This window comes from Stylophora pistillata, chromosome 4, assembly GCF_964205215.1.
Source record: "Stylophora pistillata chromosome 4, jaStyPist1.2, whole genome shotgun sequence".
Lineage (NCBI taxonomy): Eukaryota > Metazoa > Cnidaria > Anthozoa > Scleractinia > Pocilloporidae > Stylophora > Stylophora pistillata.
In genome coordinates, this window is record NC_142522.1 from 34,711,121 (window position 1) to 34,732,948 (window position 21,828).

Here is a 21,828-nt window from a genome sequence, read left to right on the forward strand (position 1 = left end):
AAAAATATAACAGTCAATAACACGGAGCAACAGCATTATCTCTTAGGCCATTCACTAATCTCGTACCCAGACCTTTCACGGCCAAGCGGTGGCCGGCCGGCCCCCACATTTCAGTTACATGATATGATCTGGGTACGACATTAGCCATTCCCAAGAGTTTTTTTTTTTTTCTAAATTTCTTGCCATGCTTCAGCTACTTTAGAACTAAGGTGACTTTGACATTGAATGTGGTAGATGTGTATGAGTTAATTACCATCATTTATGAATTGTGACGCATTTATGAATTATGACGCACATTTATGAATTGTTCCGTACCAAATGAATAAGATTATTGTTTTTGTCACGATTACTGCCGTCTGAGACTACGTAAACTTAGGGACGGGTGACTAAAAAATCACATGCGATTAAATAGCTTCCAAATTTCGTTACCATAGTTACACCAGAATGCTGAAAATTACGACTACTTGAGAAAAAGCTATTTTATCAATACTTTTTTTCTTTAGATCTTTTCGATATAGTTACTGGGAAATAGTCCCTCGCGGCCATTCAGTTTTCCTCTCCACCATCCTGAGGGATCTGGGAATGAAACACACAGATGATAACGTTAGAACCTGGGGACAAGTGGGACCAGCAATAAGTTCTGACCATGATTAGTTATAAGCCTCCAAAACTCACGCTAAATGCAAGGCAGAAAAACTGGGTACGGTATACGAATTCGAGGCTGCCTGATGAACTTTAAGGGAGAAAACTTTTGTCGACGATCTTATGCTGCGACAGCCTGAGTATTTTTTCATCTGATGTCATTATGAACTTCTCTAAAACCGAAAAGAACGAGTCAAATCATGAAAGAGAACCTTCATTACGTTCCTCTTTCACTTGGAAAGATTAGCAGGAAGCCTTGATGCCTGTTTTTCTAGCTCACGTTACAACATATCGAAATAAGGTTATTGATCACCAGCACATACTGCCAACTTGTTTCCAGGCCCTCTGAAAAAGTACTGCTCTGCTCGTCTTTTCTGAGAAGTGTTCACCCACACCATGTCGCAAACCACAGGGAATGCGCTTAATATACCGGGAACCTTGTTACGCAAGACTTTTAATTGCTTCCTGGGTAACTTTACCTTCTTTAATAATTTCGATAATTTCGTCCGGTTGAAAGCTCAATTCATCAACGTCGGTGGCGTCGTAAGGCCACAGTGTCTTGCACCGGGGTAGGGACGGGGCCGGTTTTGGCTTCGGCCTGGGTTTTCCTGGAGCTGGAGGACGTTTTGACATGGACTTTTTCTTGGAGTTAATCCTTTCAATACTAAAACAAACAGGATCAGATTACCTAGCCGTCCTTTGTAATCAGTTAATAATAAACCAGATACAGAAATCTTATAGCAACAGTTAAAATGTTAGGGAAGCTCTCATGTAAACACTTGAGAAATATAACTCTAGTAAATAACCAATCAAAAATTGTCCCTGGCACGAACGACTACGCCAACTATGGTAATATAGGGTGTATAAATGATCCATAGTCAAAGAAAATCGCGAAGGGCTCAACCAGGTTTGCTAATTCAACTGTCTCTATATCACACAGCACTTCTCGATTACGTGTCATAAAATCGAAACCAAAGCAATCACAACAGCCATTCATAGCTAGGGAAATCTCACGGCAAGCCAGTGAGAACTCAAAGTAAAAACAAGTAAACTGTCTAAAACGCGGGAATCACGGGTGACGCGATCGATTTTAGTCTTGAATCTGATTGGTCGAAAAGTGGCGCGAGTTTTCTGGACCAATCACAAAGCGAAGTAAGCAAACCCAAAGCAATCCCGGATAACTTTCGACCCTCAATTGAAAATTGTTCTAACAGATTGACGCGGGATGTCTAAAACATCTACAAAACCGCGAAAAAAAGGAGGAGGGGAGAAGCTGCGTGCTGAGCTAGAAAAAGGGAGATACTTTTGGAGTATTCGCGAATGGTAACATTAATTTGGGCGCTGGCCATATAACATCTGAAGAGAAGATAGGTGCGTGGGTGTTTTTCATAAAAACTGAATCAAATCCTGCTTGAGTATTTGTACTATCCTTATTGGTAGACAAGGCAACATGACAACTTATTCATGAAAAACTGTTCGCATCACATAATCCATCACGAAAGGTTTTTGAACGAGAAAATCCTCTTGAACAATGAATAAAATTTCCATTATTTTCCCAGCCGCACGAGCGAGGAAAATCAATAAATAAAAGGTTATCGATGAAAACGTTGTAATTGTGAAAAGTGGTGTAAAGGCAAGACGCACAGAACATATTCAAAAGACTTTCCAGAGTTCAAAAGTTCTAATGGTTACTTATAAGGTTACTGCTGTTAGTGTTACCTATTGCCCGTTTCTTTTCTTTTGCAGTCAGCAGACAGACTGGAGACAGAAACATACTACACTTATTTCACAAGCATTAAAACCTTACCAGCCATCTTAAGTTAGTTATTAATCATTATAATTTTATGCATAATAAACATCTGATATTTCTGTTTAAGGTTAAGCTCGTTACTTATATTAAGGCTTACAAGTCTATGCGACACAACACACATTTGCCGACAAACAGTTAGCAATTTAGCACAAAGAACAAAACAAAAACCTTAGCTACTTTCACAAGCAGAAATTTTACGAAAAGCATTTAACGTCTACGTTGAAAAAAAAAACAACTTTTGAGCGAACCATTGTTTCAACCAGTTTTCAGCGGCAAAAACTACGTATTATCAACAATCCACGAAGTAGTATCGAATATTTTTAGTTTCTTTAGCCTCGGAATCGATTTCAACCTTTAATACTACGAAATTTCGGGGCGATTTTGGATAAATCAAAAAATTGTCATGAAAGGATAGAGGTTAGCAGATTACTTACAGAAAAGTTAAGCATATCTTATATTTTTGCTTATATCGGAAATTATCATTTCTTTGTTAGGGTCTACTAGGATACGCAAGGTTCGGGTTTATGTTTTAGCCTTCATTTTGTTGGAAAGTTCTGAATAACATCTTACTTGAGGTCTTCATTGGTGCACGAAGTTGTTAAAAACGAGTGGAATAAGACCTGTTTAATCCCCTAACCTCCTCACGAGGGAAACGTGTTGCGTTTCAAAGGTACACAACAGCTGACAAGGATAAGATTTCCTTCACGTTGCATGAGACAGTTTGGGATTATTTTTAGATTTCAATCGCATTATCAAAGTCAAAAGTTGTTAATCAAAAAAAGATAGAAAGAAAGTTTATGGGTGTGTTTCTTTCTGATGATACGGATCAAGATTTTTATGATATAATTAACAATTATTCCACGAGCGCGCGTTGGATATGAGATGATAGATAGCCAACAAAGCGCGTAGCGCCGAGTTGGCCATAATCATCTCATATCCAACAAGCGCGAGTGGAATAATTGTTTTATTAAAAACGTTGAATTAGATTATTAAATTTTATTAAATTTATAGCTCCCTTTTAATTTTAAGCTGACACATACGCTTACCATATTTGTAGATTATGGTATATTGGCTGATATACCATAATGGCTAAGCCAATAAAAAGTCTTGAATTGCATTATCCAATGATCTAGTTTTTTAATAACATCAGATAGACCATAAAGCATCAAAAGAAATGTGAGAATCTTTTAGAATCAGAATCAGAATCTGAGACTTCGCAATCCGGGAATGTTCTGGTCTTTTGTTTTCCCACGCCCCGTCACAGGTCGAAAAACACTGCAGTATTCTCTAAGCCAATCTGATTTAAAACAATTACTGTAGCGTTTTCCCGCATCTGTATCTATACTTTTTGACCGTCGGAAGAGCTTTTGTTTTAGTTTTACGACACTCAGTCGAAAACACCTCTATGTACCAAGCCCCGAGTAATCTCTCTTCAAAATCTTGATCCTAGTCCAATTTTATTCTCAAAAGCACCCTGACACTGGTCAGTCGATCAATGTTAGAGATTTTTTATGGTTTAATAATCAGATTCTTCATTTGCTTACAATCAAGGTTTGAGAAGAGTTTAGAGGTGTGTTAGCTCACCTATCATCTTGGTTAGTTGAACTGTTAGACCCATTTTGACCATCATCCCACGTCTTCAGATTGACATAATCATTGAGCTGATCATCATCGGTGTCATCAAAGTCGCTGTCAGTACTATCATAACCATCATAGCCATTTTGGTGTGGAGTCTCACTGTGGCCATTGGGGCTGCCTTCTTGACTGTGATGTGTGGCAATGTAGGAACCATTCTGATGGGTAGATGTCACACTGTACGATGTGCCATTGGGTTGAGACGGAGCAGTGCTGTAGGACATACAGTGCTGCTGAATTTCTGCGGAAATGGAGGGTTGTTTATTCTGTTGAGTTGTGGTCGCACTGTAGGGAAGACCATTCTGAGGAAATCCTGCACGGCTGTGAGGGATTCCATTCTGATCATTCTGAGCTGCACTGTACGGGTTACTGTTCTGGGAACTGGCACCAGTGGTGTAAGGAATATTATCGCATTGGCAGGTAGGTGCATTGTACGGCATCCCATTCTGTTGGTTAGTGGCAGTCCCGTACGGAATTCCATTCTGTTGGGTGATTGCAGCTCTGTATGGAATTCCATTCTGTTGACTAGTAGCAGCTCCATACGCTATTCCATTCTGTTGGCTGGTTGCAGCCCTGTATGGAATTCCATTCTGTTGGCTAGTGGCAGCTCCATACGGCATCCCATTCTGTTGGCTGGTTACAGCCCCGTATGGAATTCCATTCTGTTGGCTAGTGGTTGCTCCATACGGCATTCCGTTCTGCTGGCTGGTTGCAGCCCCGTATGGAATTCCATTCTGTTGGCTAGTGGTAGCTCCATACGGCATTCCGTTCTGCTGGCTGGTTGCAGCTCCGTAGGGAGCTCCATTTTGTTGGTTCGTTCCAGTACTGTACGGCAGTTCAGCCTGATGGCCTGTGCCACCTGTGTGCGGCATCCCATTCTGGTGGTTTATGGTACCTCCATTATGTTGAGTTGTGACAGCATCGTGCGGCAAGTCATGCTGCCGAGCATCTGCAATACTGTAGGGTATTCCGTTCGTATTGTACTGTGTGCCTCCTTTCTTTCGCTTTCCTGTGGTACTGTATGGTGTTCCACTCTGCTGGGTACCTGCTCCATTCTGCGGAGCAGCAGAGTTATAGTGCAAAGGTGCCATTTCCTCATAGCCCTCATGGACAGCACCACGCCGGGCTTGTCCTGCTCTATACGCTGTTCTCTGCTGCTGCACAACGTTCTGAGCTCTATAGTTGACTCCATCCGGAACACGCTGATGTGATCTCGCTGCACACCCTGGATACTCTGAGGCTGGAACATAGGCATGTTGCCTATTTTGCCCGTTGGCTTGACTGCAACTCACTGGACTCATATGTTCGTATCCGTTCTGCTGGCGCCTTGTGCTTGTGTACTCAGCACCATGGGAGGCACTCCTAGCTCTGTAATCTGCTCCATACCCTGTCCCCTGGGGTTTGACACTCCCCGAGTGGAAAGATATGTCCGATCGGGGCGAGCTCTGTCGAGGGGCTTGGTTCATATGATACCCTGCCCGACTGTACCCACCTTGGTCCGATTGTCTGATGGTATCTTGAGCAGCTTCAGCCCACTGCATTCTCTGTTGACTGTTTGTTGTACTGCAAGTGCTCTCATTCTGCGAGGCAAGGGTCGCAGAGCGTGGGCGCTGGACAGTTTTGTACCCATTTTGTCTTGCAGTTTCTCTCGCGTAAGGATCACGCTGTGTTTCCCCTTCCCGGAGCGACCTTGAATCTGAACCTTCATTAGCCGCAGAACTATACATCCTTTCCCTCTGAGAAGTAATGTTGGCTGAACGCGGTCGTTGTATCGTTTTGTACCCGGCTTGCCGTCTTGCAGCATCCACATGATCGTCTTCAAAACTGACCCTCCGCTTTCCGTCATCAGACCTGCGTCTTAGCGTTGCTGGATTGAACTGTTCGTTCTGTCCGTTGAGAGGGTGCCCCGTTCTCCGGTAATGTCCATAGACGGCAGGATCCAGCTGCTCACGAATTCTTCCAGAGCGTTGCGAACCATCGCCGAACTGGACAGATGCAGCATTATTCATGTTGTGAGGGTACCCTACAGCCCCGTGTCGTCCTGTGGTCGGTGCTGGATAAGTCTCATATGCGCGAGTTCCTCTTCTTATAGTCGATGGAGGAGGAGGTGGGTTCATGCGATTAAATCTGTTTATGGTTTAAAGGTCGTGAATTCAATGAAGTTATCCTGCAGAGTTAGTTATTTCATGTAATCACAGTTACCTAACTGCTTCTATCTCAATGCAGCGTAAGATGTTAGCAAGGCTTTTCACTGTGTTGTGTTGGATAAATTTAAAAATGATTCATTCTTAATTTCATTTAGATAAGAACGTTTTTGACACGTTTGAGTCCCTAAAAATCGAAAGTTAATTTTTTCACTTTAATTGTTTTATTGTAAAAAAAATTTAGTTTCGCTAATCAAAGGGTCTTAGCACGTATGAGTGAAGAATGAAAATAAACAAATCTTCGTTCGAATTTGAATTTCTTTGGTCAATTTATCACCAACACACACAAACATAACAGACAAAAGCACTTGGAGCACAGCACACTAACTACAGAGAGCACACAACATAAAACAGTGAACCACCGGAATTCTTCTTCAGTAGAATATGAAGAATTTCACGGCTTCCTGCTGTTGAGAATCCCCCACTCCAATAATTCCACGCGAAAACTCTGATCGCCATGCAAAACTACTCTACGTATAAACGGTATTTCCCGCCCATCCCCATTGTTCCCCTTACCACCCCCCTACCCGACTTCAGATTAACTTTCACAACCCCACTACCAGTTTTGAAACAGAAATAAAATCCACTTTGCAGAACGCTTTTCGATCCAGTGTCTTCAAAGTAAAACCAACATAATCATTCGCAACGGCCAGCCAAAAAAAAGCATGGTAGATAGCACTTACAGCCAGTGAGGACCCAGAGTGGGTAAACGGCAAGTAAATGGCTTCAAGTGCGGGAAAACACAGTTGAAGATGTCGCGAATGTTAAAGATATGCATCTGATTGGCTGGGAGGGTGGCTTTAGCTTTGAGAACCAATCTCAGAAAGCAAGACATTTACAAGACTCAGACGAAAAACGTTCTACAATATATTAAAAGCATGAATTATTTTGCTTGTCTCATACTTCTTATAATCTAGAAATGACTTTGAATTCCCAAACGATGTTACATGCAAAAACTGGTCGAAAGTAAAAGTTAAAACTGTTGTCCCTGGAGGTGCAACTGGTCCCGGATACAAATATTATTGACTTTCTAACACTGACTATCACTCCTGGATTGACTTTGCGAGTCAATCAAATCGTCCACTCGTACTGTGCAAAATATGAGCCACGTAAGTTACTGTATCCTATTTCGTGTAATACGAAGTTACATGGCACTGTTTCCCGGAAGTTACATTCAAAAGTTACTTCGACAAAAAATTGCATGTAACATCATCTTTATGACCCGCTCTGTTTGAAAGCGTAAATTTATACTAAAACAAATACAACTTTGCTCTATTCTCACACTGGCTTTACTAGAGATCACTGCATCGTCTCGTCAAGCCTTCAAGAGCGCGTTAATTGCCAAGAAGGAAAATTGAGAACAAGTCTTTCTCACTTGATCCATTCCCCCTGAGCTTACTTTGCACATTATTACATCCGGCTGCCAGTCAGCACGTCAGCCATGATCGGACAAATTCCCCCCTCTATTTGAACTCTGAGATATAAGAGAGATTTAACACGGCGTTTACGTGAAACGGCAAACGTCAGCTCGCCCTTTCACGTTTCACGTAAAATAGCGAGAACCTTGCTGCTTTAGCTTTGCGTGAACTTACGTTATGGTGGATTTGAAGGCGCCCTTGTATGATTTACAAGGAAAAGTTGTATGACTTACAAGGAAAAGTTGTGATGCCCTTTCTCCGGCAATTAACTTCTACTCCATGAGAGAAAAAGTGAAAAAAATTTACGTACACGGGAAACGCGAAACAGGTTACTTTCACGTAGAAACGGCAAAGCACAACCGGCAAGCGTGAAAAAAAAAGCGGGAAAAACAAGGTCACGTGGTCACCCTTACCGTTCACGTTTTACGTAAACGCGGTACTAAGTCTCTCACTAACATCGTTTCCTCCGTCCGTACTGCAAGTTAGGGAACCTCGCTTTTTCTGCTCTGATTTGGCCAGTGCGTTTCGCACTTGGGCCTTAAATCCGAGTGGAAAAACAATTCGGTCCGTTTACTTGCAGTAAGGACTGAGAACTTGGTCAGTAAGACGTGCGTACGCGGACAAAAACAATAATAAACTCACCCACAAACTCCTGACTCAGGTGTTCGCATGAATTCCTGTTGTCGAACATCAACGTTAGCCGGTCCTCGCGCTAAGTGTTGTGCACCTGATCTTGGAAGTGACGGCTGTTTGTGGGTTGCTGCATATCGTTTGATACTTGACGCTGACCTGCCACGAGATTGATTGGATGCTTGCTGTTGAGCGGGGTACGCTGGGGCTGCTCGACGTGGTTTGCTTGGGCTGGAGCTGACGTGTGCTTGGCGGCCAGGCCCTGTTGAAACAAACGATAGTTGTCGTATCTTAACATTTCTGGGAGGTAAAATGTACCCCGGAGAGCAATATTGAGATTGAATACTGGCATAAAAAGGGATATAATGAAGAAAGAAAAGAGAATGATCGCTAAAAAATGTCAAGCAATTAAACGACTGTCCTTTGACGTTCTTACAGGGCAAGGTTTAGTTAAATGTCGAGAGTAATCCGGGACTTAGAATAATTTTACTTTATTTCGCTCTGTGATTGGTCTGGAGAGGTCACGCCACCCTCTCTTCACAGTGAGTATTCACTGATCCTTGTGATAGGGTTTTTATTTTATTCAGATTGGTCAGTTTGGTTACTTTGGTCGTTGTTGGAGGTCACTTGATTGAAATGTGCTCTAAAAAGGAGATAAAAGTCTGAAACTATCTGGAAATACTCAATACCGGGAGTTTAGAGAAGGGGGGACATACTCTCACAAAGATGCAAGGACATTGTGAAGTCTAAGCAAAGGAAACCCTTTTGCTCTCCTCTCCCTCAAATACTTACTTGTGTCCTTCGGAAGACCTGGGCCAATGGAGACGTTGAGTGTTTTGCCACCGGGCTTCAGCACAGGGATGTCAGAACCCCCCGAGGTAAAGTTTAGGGAACGTGTTCCGCCTCCACCCCAGCCCTCCTTCTTTACTGTCACTGTGATGCTGGAATTACGAAGGACAATAGTTAAAATTGTCAAAAGAAAAAAATTCTTACTGGACATCAGTTTGCTGGGACAAACTCTTAGTCCGCTATTATGCAGATAATTCGTCAGCAGTTACCGTTGTGTATCTAGACTGATATACTTTAGTACAAACGGTTACACCAAAAACTATTTTCCAACATTACAGGTTTGCTCTTTCGCTTAAATTCAATGTTAAACGCTATCTTTATCGTACCTGCTGGCAATGTCGACTCTAAGCTGACGGTTGACTGAGTCTTGATACTTTGATGAAAGAAGAGTTAAAAACTCAGTTTTGAACACAGTTTCCAGAACACTGTCATATTCCCCTGGGATGTGAAGAACTATGAAGTCATCTTGGAGTGGACTGGAAACGAAAATTGAAATATAGTGAGCAATAGCGCTCGACGGTACGCGAGTCTCCTTTGGAAGCCGTTTTTCGAGATGTCACGAAACACTACTTTTTCTTCTGGGGGGGGGGTCGTTGCGTGACATCTCAGTACACGGCTGCGAAGGACACCAACGGTACAGAAGTACGCCTTAGATCAATCATTGACTGGCGCGATTGGGAATATCTCAATTACTCTTACCTTAGTGACACAGATCCTATGCTTTTCATTTCCAGTTTCCGTTTTACAACTTCATAAACTTTACCCTTTTCGGGTCCTTTCTTCACCTGAAAGTTTCAAATTGGGGGAATGTTATTTGTCTTCGGCAACACATCGCTCATGTCTGAACTACCTTAACAGGAGTTAATAAAAAGGAATCGCTGAGATAAAACTGCAGCAACTCCCGATTTCTCTATCAATGAAGACCCTTCTGATTCCATGACACACGATATATATCAAGTCAAGTTGTCGTTGATTTCTTTTTTCATTTACCTTTTCTCTTCCAATAAGGTAAATGTGTTTGCTTGAGAGCAGAAGGTCTCGTTTCATCGCCTGTAAAGAGAAGTCAATTCAGCTTCAGTATCGTAACAAGTATAAACACTTTTGATAAACGCGGAAATTTACTTTTTTTTAAAAAAAAAAAAATCTATACGCTAAACTAAATCTTTAACACCTTACCTTAAATCTTCTGTCGTACTTGTTCACTGTGACAGCAAATTCGATTCTCTCCCGCTTTTCTAAAGGAAAAGATAAAATCCTTATAAAGATAACACGCATAAGAACAGAGCGCATAAAACTACAAGAAACAACACGATAAACATTTTATTTGGTTCTTATTCATGATCTGCGCTTCATGCGCCCCTTTTCATCTTCTGACCACATTTTATAGTCATGTGTGATTTATTACTGAACAGTCGCACGGCACATGAGATCTGTTTGTTAAATACATAAAATCAAAATCCAAAGAGAGTCAAACACAACTCATACCGACTAAACTCCTCAAGGCTGGATTGTCATCATAACCAATGTAATCACCCACAAAATTGCGATTGATGCTAAATCTTCGTCTCTCTTTCTTGTTGAACAGGATGTCTGATGCTGAAACAATGACATAGAGCATGTTAGATGGGCTACTATAAGCTTGACACCACGCCAAGTTCAAATGAGAGTCAAACTCTTCAAATAGAAAAAATGCGTGGGAAAGACAATGCGCAAGCCAAACCCGACCAACGCAGAGTCGCTAGGAATTCCGAGGGAGAAAATGGAAGATTAAAACCTAAAGTCTTCATATTTCATGGTATCTATACATGTGCTCGGCCTACCTTGTTGTTTGAGCTCGGCAAAGTATTTCCTTGACCTGTACATTCTGTAAGCCTTCTGGATCTTCCTGGCGTAACCGTCGAACTTTCTGTCTCTCAATTCTTCAAGCAAGAAGAGCTTTATTCAAGTAAAGAAGATCAAACAAGCATTAGAGGACTTAGCAAAATGACTTCCTACACAAATTTTCAGGAAGAATAAAGACTCAACGGTCGCAGTTAGGGGCGCCGCCCTCAGTCAAATTCGTTCGCCCATTTTTATCACTATCTGCTAGAAAAGGATTGAAATAACAAGTAACATCTCACCGACTCAGGCGCCTTGACGAACACTTTAGTTTTTCCCATCTGCCACTGGTCACGCTCCATGTTGACCGCAGTCATCAGATGCTCCACCCCTCTTCGTATGTCACCATTCCACCGCGGCCAAGTCTCCTTGGTAAGGATAGCATATCTGGTGACCAGATCAAAAAAATACAATTATCACTGACAGCTAATTTCGTCGCTAAATCTGTAACCATCATAATCATTTCTAAATTCACAGGGTAATCAACAAAGAAGCGCTTGAGGAGGTTGAAGCTATATGCGTATTCAGGGCATCTGAAACAATGACAGGGAAGTCACTTGTCACAAATGCTTCATTTTTAAGAAGGAGCCACAGGTACGTCAAGGATTACACTAAGAAAAATTATCCCCAAATCGTCATTCCTATCTTAAACCATCCTAGTTCCCCTTTGTGCTAATCTCTTTTTTGGTATGGTCTTTTTTCGGTAAACTTTCTTTTGAAAAGATTCCCTACAACTATCGACAATTTGAAACGAATCAAATTTCTTTTTTAATGAAAATGTACCTCCTCTGCCTTTTAACAGATTCTCATCAGAATCACTGTTCTTACTTCATACTCACCTCTCAAGGAACTTCTTAAAGGGTCTTCTATAGGCAAAGCCTGCTCTTCTAACCCGGATGTTCTCCTTGAGTCCCAGGTACTCCACCTGATGTCGCACACGGTCAGCCTCCCAGTCGTGAGCCTTTTTGCTCTCATTTGGCTTAATGCAGCGGATGTAATGAGGGGTACACTTCATAAGTTTATCCACCAGCAGATTGGCTTGTGTCTAAAGAAAAGTCGATGAACAGTGACGTGTTAATGCTAGAGAGGGGCACTTCACGGACAATATTAGTAACTTAAGGTTTTTGCTGGGTCCCACGCTGAAGAAAAGAAGAGAAACATCCTTCCTTATTTCTTTACCGTGCGTAAAAAATCGCCATCTTTACTTTATTTTCCTATTAACTCACACGAGGCTTCCGACGTTGCCATTCCTAGCAGTAAACCGGACGCATGTCACAAAAAACCTTGTACTGGCCTGGTCCACCCTCCAGCCCATGTGGCTCAGGGGTCGAGCATCAGAGCGTGGGGTTCGAGTCCTTATCGGGACTATTTGTTCCACGCTCGAGACAAGACGAAAAAACATTCTTCTTCAGTAACTTAAGGGGTCTTAAATCTTTGCAACTTTGCAAACTGCAACATATGGACTCGCCCAGTGCAGCTACAGTCCTAACAAATGAATAAAGGCTGATAGTTTCGAAAGAAACTGTTTGGGGCTGCGTCGGTGGGAGTAACGAAATAATTTGGATATATCAACAAAGTTGAAATGGTAATTTGGCCACCGTAACGATTACAAAAGCTGACGTTTCGAGCGTTAGCCCTTCGTCGGAGCGAAGTCCGAACAGTTTCATGGAATGCTCTTTTCTCTGTATAGACAGAGATCATCCCACTGGTCAGTTCTTTCGAACAGAAACCGTGATGTTCTTTTTTCTTTTTTTTTTTTTGTACTATTAACGATTTTATGTTTACCTTGATTTTATTACTAGCTGTTGTGGGTCTTCCTCGTTTGTCAGTGCTGACATCCTCAGGGAATAGACTTCTCATAAAAGGACTGTAAAGAACAAGAAAAAAAAAAACCTGAATCAGGAAATGCATTAGATGCATGATCGGAACTGAGTAGGTGGCCGAATAGAATTGTGATTGCGTAGCAAGCATGGCGTGTTGCAAAGGAATACTAACTACTCGGGGAAGGGAGGGAGGGGAGGGAGGGGAGGGAGGGGAGGGAGGGGAGGGAGGGGGGAGGGAGGGAGGGGAGGGAGGGAGGGAGGGAGGGGAGGGAGGGAAGGGAGGGGAGGGAGGGGGTTTTGGGACATGCAAACGTTATGCATGTCATCTATTTATCCTGTAAGTCCTTCTGTTAATTAAAGAACCAAAACATTTTTCAAAAAACTCACTTTTCACTTGTCTGCATCAGCTCAATAAGATCCTTGAAAAGAACATCACGGTTTCTCTCGCAAAATCCATTAACATCGTAAGTCACCTGAAAAAAAAGGTGAAGTTAGCAAAAAACCTAAAACATTCTTACTTGGAAAAAAAAACAAAAAAACTACAAGTATATACAAGTATATAGACCGGACATTCTGACTCTTCTTAAATACCTTTCCAGCATAGTGATGGATTATAAACCCGCCACTGACACCTTGAAAGTGTTGATGTGTACCTACTGCATTATTCAGTTTCTGAAAAAAAATGAAACAATCATTCGTCATTTTACATTTTCCAATAAATTCAACTGAAGATACACTCGCCAGATTCCTAGAGTGGGTCTACTGCTTGATTTGTGTTGATACTGTTAAGAGAAATTCTGTCTTGGTCACTCATGGGAATTAAAGTGTTAAGATAATTTACGTAACAATGTGTCAAATACCTCAAGAAGAGTTGCATCAGCTCCTTCACTAACAGCATGCATGGTTGCACAAACATCATCCAGAACACACATAATGCCAGGAGGTTTCTGTCAATGTAAAAAATGTTATTACCAAACATTCAACAATAAATAGGCTTCAATGCCAGACCATAGCACCTAAAATCCATAAATTTTGTTTCACTGTAACAAAAAAGGAGGAGCTTACCTTGCTCTCAATTACATCACAAACAATTTTGTTGTTAAAATAATCAATTGGACTCCAACTGATTCCTTCCTCCACATATTCTTCCTACAAAAGCACATTTTATTTGCATGCAATTATTAAATGCACATAACACAAATCAATAGAAAACAGTATTATTGACAAATAATAATGTAGTAAAGGCAAGTGAGCTTGGATGGGAAATAAATCAGCACCTACACAGCAGTTCATTAGAATAAAATAACACAATACAACTACAGTGTAATGACATATTGAAAGCACTGTCATGTGTTTGAACACTCACCTGCTCTGCTTTCAAAGTCAACTCAATGAAAATTTGTTGTAGCTTTTCATTGACAAAGTTGATGCAGAATTGTTCAAATCCATTTTTCTGAAAGGTTGAGTACAGGATCAGTAAAAAAAACAAAAAGTAGGAAAATTTGTTTTCATTCTTATTAGATAACATGTAAGCTAAACCATCTAAACATCCAATTTGCTCCTTGAAAGAAAGATCTTTATCAGACAAAACAAGTCATGTCATGACATCAGTTCATTTCTTTATGTTCATATAAATTAAAACCTCAATTTACCTGAAAGATTTCGAAGCCATAGATGTCAAGAACTCCAATCGTTAGTTCATCAACTTGCTTCTGCATGGCTTTGTTCACAGACTGCAATGGCAGGCAAGCATCCAATGCAACATTGAACAAGTATATAATAAATACTGATTGTAGCCTTTGTCATTAAAATGTTCCAGCAGCCACAGAAATGATAATCTAAAATTTTTAACTTGAAGTCAAAAAATTTGATTGGCTTAGAACACCAAATCATTCATGCATCCAATTAGAGGTGTCTTGTAAAACAGGCTCTGGTTGTTCAAAGGGCAGATAATGCTATCCAACGGATGAATCACTATCCAACGGATAAGTGTTACAAAATGTACTGCGCTATCCACCGGATAGAGATTTATTCAGTGTATAGTGTTATCCATCATTTGAACAACCGAGGCCAGGACTTGAAACTAACTTTTCAACTTACTAGCCAAGTGGCTAGTGACATCTTACAACAATTTCAGTTTGTTTACTAGCCAAATTGGCGTGTGGAAATCAAAAACCACTAGCCAAAGCTGAACTTCTACTACTCTGTGGCTAGTGGGCTACCGTTAGAGTTGAGCCCTGTAAAATACAATTTCTAGAACTATAAGAACATACACAGCTGACACAACAAAAATATTTCAGTCATTAACGACTTAGTACCTGAACAAGGAAGTCAAACAATCTTGCATAGAGAGCTTTAGATAAGGCATCCCTGGTGTAAGAAGCCTGAAAGAGGATTTATCAGAAATAAAGTCTTCATACATGTAAGAGTCAGTACATTTTCCACAACACGAGTAAATCTGAATGAACATAGAACTTACCAGTACCAAAACAAACCTATTTTATAGTACCAGTAAGCCACCACATGTGAATGTTTCATTATGTTTACCACTGACAATAACTACAGATATAGTGTACCGATTATTTCTAAAACAAATGATTGTAAACAAATGAATACCAAGATTTTTCCCTCACCTGTTCAACATTAAGTTTCATGTTGATAGTTTCAGTTTTTCCACCCCACTTACTGTCCATTACACGACTGGAAAAAAAAGCAATACAACGTTTTCAGTTGCCTGACTATAAATTTTCAAGAAACATTCATTTGAAAACATAATCATTATTGATTTCATAGATTCTGAAGTAATAACCACAATTTTCATACCTGATCAGTTTTTCTTTCAATAACATGTCATTTATACCCAACAGGTATGCTGGATATGCTAAGACTGTCAACAAACAAGAAGTCAGAACAAAATTAGACTTGAGCAGCTACTCTCTCAGGGTAAAACCTTACTTAATACTTCATTCAAGTAGATGTGGGGATACCCCGTAGATCAAAACATGGAAGCAACAGAGTCATTACTGAGCACCAGAAAACACATCAATGTGGAAACATTGACTCCAATTTTCAGTCCAGTGAGGCAAGACTGAAGTTTGGTTACCATTTTGTAAAAACTCTGTCACAAACCTTTTGGGTGTCTCACTCAACTGATCATTACCACTAATTTTAAGTTTATACTTAGAAGTACAAGTATTGTACTAACATTCATCATCACTCGGTACAGCATAGTTTCCTTGCTCGTCAAAGGAAATATTTCCTAAATGAAGGACCCCAGCCACTATCTGCAGCACACTTCCTTGATCCTCATCAGATATTCCTATCACATCCATTGCTTTCTGAAAAAAATAAAAGAATAATGCTTTCAGAACTCTCAATGCTGTTGCATACAACTAAGGAAGTAAAAGAACCCTTCAGGACAAGATCACAATATGGCTTGGGTCTTGCTGGTGAGCATGAGCTGATTCTCTTTGAAGCAATCCATGAAAATTGTCTTGCCAGAATAAGGAAAATTTTATACCTGTATGTGTGGTTCTTAAACCTTAGTCCTATCCTGCCCTAGAGAACTACTCCAAGTTCTTCAAATTTATAAATCAGACTGTCTAAGTGAAAAAAACAAACTTCATTGCCTTACTTCTAAAGCAATTGCTTAGTAAGTTCAGATGCTACTTGGCCAAAGGGCAAGAGTGCAAGAGTGCTTGATGATAACACCATGAACACTCACCCTGGTTTCTTCATACTCCTTTACGTCATTCGTACCATCAACTGAGTATGTTCCACTCTGATTTAGATAGTAGTAGTAGCTAGGTTCTGTGAGACCTAACTGACCTATGACATAACACAGACATTTTCAATAAGTCAGTATTGTTTATATTGTATTTTAATAAGTAACATATGTATTCACCCATTGAACTATACAATTGTGAACAAAATGTAAAGATGTACTAACCTTTCTCTTCTTGTGTAGCACCAGTAATAAGTTGATAAAAAATGTGAAAGTTCCTTTCTGATGGATTCTGACTGACAACTCTAGACTGCAAGATTAAGAAACCAATCTTTTACATAAATACTGATTTATTTTCAATACATGACAAAGAGTAAGGAGTGGGGTAAAATTGTTCTCTGTAATGAAAAAGAATTCAAAATCCCTAACTTAAGAAACTAATGTTACAAATTAAAAAGTTTTCAAAACCTTTTCGAGTAAGAAGTTGGAGATCTTGCCACCATCAGGTTGACCACCTTTGGTAAATTGTATCTCAACATACTTTCCCTAGATGTGAAATAATTGAAAACAATATTATATGAATAATCAAAACTGTAATCAAAACTATAAAAAATTCTCATTAATGACTGGTTAATAACCAGCCCAATTATAAGACTGAAAGCACAGTTTACCCATTGTGTGTCTAATTGGATAGTGTTTTAGGACAGTGCAACTGTAAAGCCTGTGCAATATCACTTGCATGCCCTGTTACATAGATTGTTTATTTTCTCACAATAAGTAAAATGTCTGTTTTAATTTATGAATATATTCTCGGATTATACTTATCATCAAATCAGACTTCCCCTGCAATCTTTCCGCTCACTCCTTTAATTACTGGACACTGCTCCGTACTGTTACCTTTGTTAATCTTTCTAAATGCATTTACATTGTCCATTATAATCTAAGTTGGTCTATAAATGAAGTAAACTTACAAATCTACTGGAGTTATTATTCCTAACAGTCTTGGCATTACCAAAAGCTTCTAGAAGAGGGTTGGATTCAAGAATCACATCTTTGACTTTCTGTACACTTGGACCCCCACCAGATACTTTAGCCAGATAGTTCATAATGAACTTGGCACAAACTGTCTTTCCTGCTCCACTTTCACCACTGTACAAAATTAAGCAATAGAAACATTGTTTTTATGTATAATATCTTAACACTATCGATATTGAGATACAATGAATATATGAAGATCATATATTTTTGAACTGCGGTATTACATATGTATGATGCACGATCCTCGCAGTAGATAGCGCTATTTGAGCAATAGCGAAAATCAGACCTGAAAAAAATTAGGCCTGTACGGGACTCGAACCACTGACCTCTGCGATACTAGTCCAGCGCTCTACCAATTGAGCTAACAAGCCAACTGGGAGCAGGCCATGCAGTTGATTCGTAATAAACCCGTGAAAGTGATAAATGAGATACAATGAATATATGAAGATCATATATTTTTGAACTGCGGTATTACATATGTATGATGCACGATCCTCGCATGTAATACCGCAGTTCAAAAATATATGATCTTCATATATTCATTGTATCTCATTTATCACTTTCACGGGTTTATTACGAATCAACTTCACGGCCTGCTCCCAGTTGGCTTGTTAGCTCAATTGGTAGAGCGCTGCACTAGTATCGCAGAGGTCAGTGGTTCAAGTCCCGTACAGGCCTGATTTTTTTCAGGTCTGATTTTCGCTATTGCTCAAATAGCGCTATCTACTGCGAGGATCGTGCATCATACATACTATCGATATTAAAATCGTTGCTTGAAAAAATGGAAATCAAGCACACAATATCAAAAAGGACCAGATGACAATAACAGGATGTACATATTAAACACTATATTCAATGTTGTTCTATGTATTTTAAATCATTTCTTTTTAAAGGCAAACTAAATGCATTGAGAATGTATATCTAGAATCAAATGGCTTTGTCCTATGCTATATCTTCCTGTCCCAAAACTGCAGCAGAAGTTCAATAATGGTAGTAGGTACATTTTCACTGATGTGTTTGCAACCAGTTGGATGGCTTCAATCCAAAAGAATCATATCACATTCTACTAACTGAATTGGGCTTCTGAATCATACAAAACGATTTTCAAAGTTGAGTCCAACTAGTTTGAAATCTTAACAAGGCCAACATCTTTTCACTAACATTTGCTAATTTTTAAGTTATTACCTGATAATCACACACTGATTCTCCTGATCAATCAACATATTTCTGTACATGTTGTCAGTAAGGGCATAAATATGCGGAGGATTTTCATATGATGCCTGAAAAAAAAAAGGACTCTCATGATTAGTCCTACATAACAACAAATGTTACTTACTAACCTAGCTCATTAAAGCTAAATAGGTACCCAGGGGTTTCATTAATGTTTTCTGCAGGAGGGCAACTGGTTTTCACAGGCGGGCAAAACTCTTTGAACTGAACTTCTTTATAAGATAAACTTTCCTCCAGACCGTCAAATCAGGTGGGCAAAACTGTCCTCACAACCGGTCAATTTACCCGGTGCCTGGCCCTTAATGAAACCCCTGGGTACCTAAGAACTCGGTTTATTCTAAGGAGTTTGTTTTGTGGCAAAAAAAAAAACAACAAAGATTTGCTAGTAAAAAAAAAGCATCCTCCTCCTTTGTTCTATGACATGCTTGCAGATCTGGCATAAATGCAAGTTTGAGTCTGTTTCTGTTGTTGACATACAGGATGAGTTATAAATTCAATTGGTAACTTACAGCTCCTTGATACTGGTCAATTTCTTTGTCTGTAAAGTAAGGCATCTGCTTGAATGGGTTGACAGAAATCAGCACAGGACCAATGTATGTCTATTGATAAGGGTTAAGGCTGCAAATTCAAATGACACACCCCAAATAGTGCCAAGAGCACCTATAATATATGGTACTACAGGGCTCACAATGAATAATTGCACAAATAAAATGAAAGAGTATAGCTTTATCATTTGATCAAGAGGCTAATGGCTTCTACTCTAAACAAACTTCATCACATGAAATGTGTCTTTGTATAATCAATAGTTGGCTAGATACTATTTTGTTAAGCACACAACCCCACAAGCTTTTTAGCTTTAATTCTTATCGTGTATAGATAAAGATTCTATTCTATTCTACAAGACACTGTCCAACCTGTAACGATGTTAATTTATGTATGTCGAGTTAATTTATACAGTTTACCTTACATCTGAGTTCCCGGATGTATTCGTTCACCTCGCTTGATGTGCACTCGGCTTACAAGATTAAATGTTGTGTTTAGAGTCTCTGGTGTTTCACTGTCTGTCTTAGCGAACACGTTACACAACCAACATCTGAGCTCCCTTCAAAAACTTTTCACAATTCTACACCTATTTTCCTCCATTTATTTTTTAAATAAACAGAGAGCATTTAAACTCTAGCAAGCTTGAATTCAAATCCATATTCACCATTTCATGGAAGAACCAAGCCATGAGAGTGTGCGGAAAAGCATTTATTTATCAGATTAAAAATGATTTAAATCCTGACCTTTCTGCTAGAGCCTTCAAAACTGTAGACTGAAAGCCCAAAATTTTTGCTTTAAACATAAAGCTAAGACTGCTTTATGTTGGACAACTTTCAGCTTCTGTTACAAATTCTTTAAACATATAGCAAGGAAGCAGTTAATAATCAGTCTTACACAAATCATATTGCATTTAACACATAGCTGACAAGTCACACTAAATATCAGTCAAACTGATACCAGCCAACTAGCCTGTCTTCCAGAAAAGGCACATTCCAATAAGCTTACTCTAGCAGAGGTGGTTTCAGTTGACTGCTTTCCCAAGGGTATCCTCAAAACAAGAGGGGGAAACTAAAAATATACCTGATTACACCAAATTTCTGAATTTCTAAATTTGTACGGCAACTGTATTAGCCATGCATAGACTGGCACGACACTGCAGCCATTTTTTAGATTTAAAATCATAAAAAGATTTTTTCAAAAAAATATTAGGGTGCGCTCTAATTTGTCACAGTCATCAGAATTCCATGGTTACAGATTAGTTTCGTGTCATTGTCCGGCTGGTGCTGAAAAGCTCCGTTTGTAGATGTATCCATCCAGATCACGTACAAATCCTACGCCATAAGTATAGGCATTGTTCGCGAGAAAAATTTCCGTCACTATCCAATACAATTTCAACCGTTTCTACCAAAGTTCTTCGCAAATTTGTACCAGCCGATCGCTAAATTATACCTCAATAAATCCCAAAATTATCTTAAAATGCAGACGCCCCACAGCGTGAGTTTTGAACTAGATCTAGGACGGAAACAAAACTCGAGAAGAATTAAATGAAAAATAAATCTTTTAAAAAACCATTTGATAATCATCCGGAAACTTTTCCGATGGATAATGAAATTGACACGCAGCTGATAACACGGTTTCTCGTCTTTTGTTCCTGAAAGCAAGCAGTCGTATTTGTTTGTCTACTAACATTTCAAACGATGCAAGAATTTGACAACAAAAATATTTGTTTTTCTTTCGACTGATTGAGAAAATATTGGGGTAACATTCGAGAGGGAGAGTTAAAGATCAGATTTAACGAAAGAGGATGACCATGTAGGAGTATTTAGTGTACCACAACAGCTTATTGGAGTTGTGCATTCTCAATTCCCACTGAGAGAAAGGATACAAATATGAGGTCGTCCATGTATCGTTTCTTGAGATTCTCCACGATCGCCGCTTCTTGGATCTTCGGCAGAAGAACCATATCTTCCACTCCACTTGCTTTGACATTGCCCTTACTTTGCCAATGGTAGTTCGATGGCTATGAATTGTATGACAAAGAGAAACTGAGTTTTGGTGCTCCAAATTTTTCCTAATAAACAGACTCAGGCGGCATTCTAAACCACCGTACTCACCATTTTATCGGCTTGTTCCAGAGAAGTTCTAAATACTAATGATCAACAGGGAAAAAGAATAAGGAAGCTGTAATCATGCTCAACAGTAAAGCGAGAGACGGATTTCACATACACCGGAACCTCCTCTCAGTGCAGTTCGGAAGTGATGTTTTCATTTGGCGCGCATGACATTAATTACTCACCGTATAGGAAAGAACAGGTTTCAAATTCTAACACGTTCTGTGATTGGGCGGTGTTGATTGCTCAGCCAATCATAACAGCGTTCGTAGCATTAACACTTAAAGGTCTAA

At 39.8% G+C, this 21,828-nt stretch overlaps 1 protein-coding gene across 4 annotated transcripts; it reads right to left on the bottom strand.

The window, feature by feature from the left end:
* On the bottom strand, positions 1 to 21,691 carry LOC111322877 (unconventional myosin-Ie). 4 transcript variants are annotated; one of them, XM_088757729.1, is made up of 33 exons: positions 21,539 to 21,691; positions 21,310 to 21,444; positions 19,391 to 19,480; positions 18,837 to 18,931; positions 17,585 to 17,762; positions 17,082 to 17,159; positions 16,839 to 16,923; positions 16,614 to 16,717; positions 16,095 to 16,227; positions 15,713 to 15,776; positions 15,523 to 15,589; positions 15,208 to 15,273; positions 14,542 to 14,622; positions 14,256 to 14,342; positions 13,955 to 14,038; positions 13,750 to 13,836; positions 13,481 to 13,561; positions 13,277 to 13,362; positions 12,852 to 12,933; positions 11,906 to 12,111; positions 11,309 to 11,453; positions 11,009 to 11,123; positions 10,674 to 10,784; positions 10,365 to 10,423; positions 10,179 to 10,238; positions 9,888 to 9,973; positions 9,515 to 9,664; positions 9,132 to 9,280; positions 8,352 to 8,601; positions 4,037 to 6,214; positions 2,362 to 2,400; positions 1,122 to 1,306; positions 1 to 576 (listed from the first exon to the last, which is right to left on the bottom strand). In XM_088757729.1, the coding sequence occupies exons 1-33, from the start codon at positions 21,539 to 21,541 to the stop codon at positions 500 to 502; spliced, it is 5,496 nt and encodes a 1,831-aa protein (XP_088613855.1). In that variant the 5' UTR covers positions 21,542 to 21,691; the 3' UTR covers positions 1 to 499. The 4 variants fall into 4 exon arrangements, with proteins under 4 accessions (XP_088613855.1, XP_022781828.2, XP_088613856.1 ...); XM_022926093.2 differs by lacking the exon at positions 2,362 to 2,400; XM_088757730.1 differs by lacking the exon at positions 4,037 to 6,214 and having other exon boundaries at positions 21,539 to 21,689.
* Between the last annotated feature and the right edge of the window lie 137 nt (positions 21,692 to 21,828).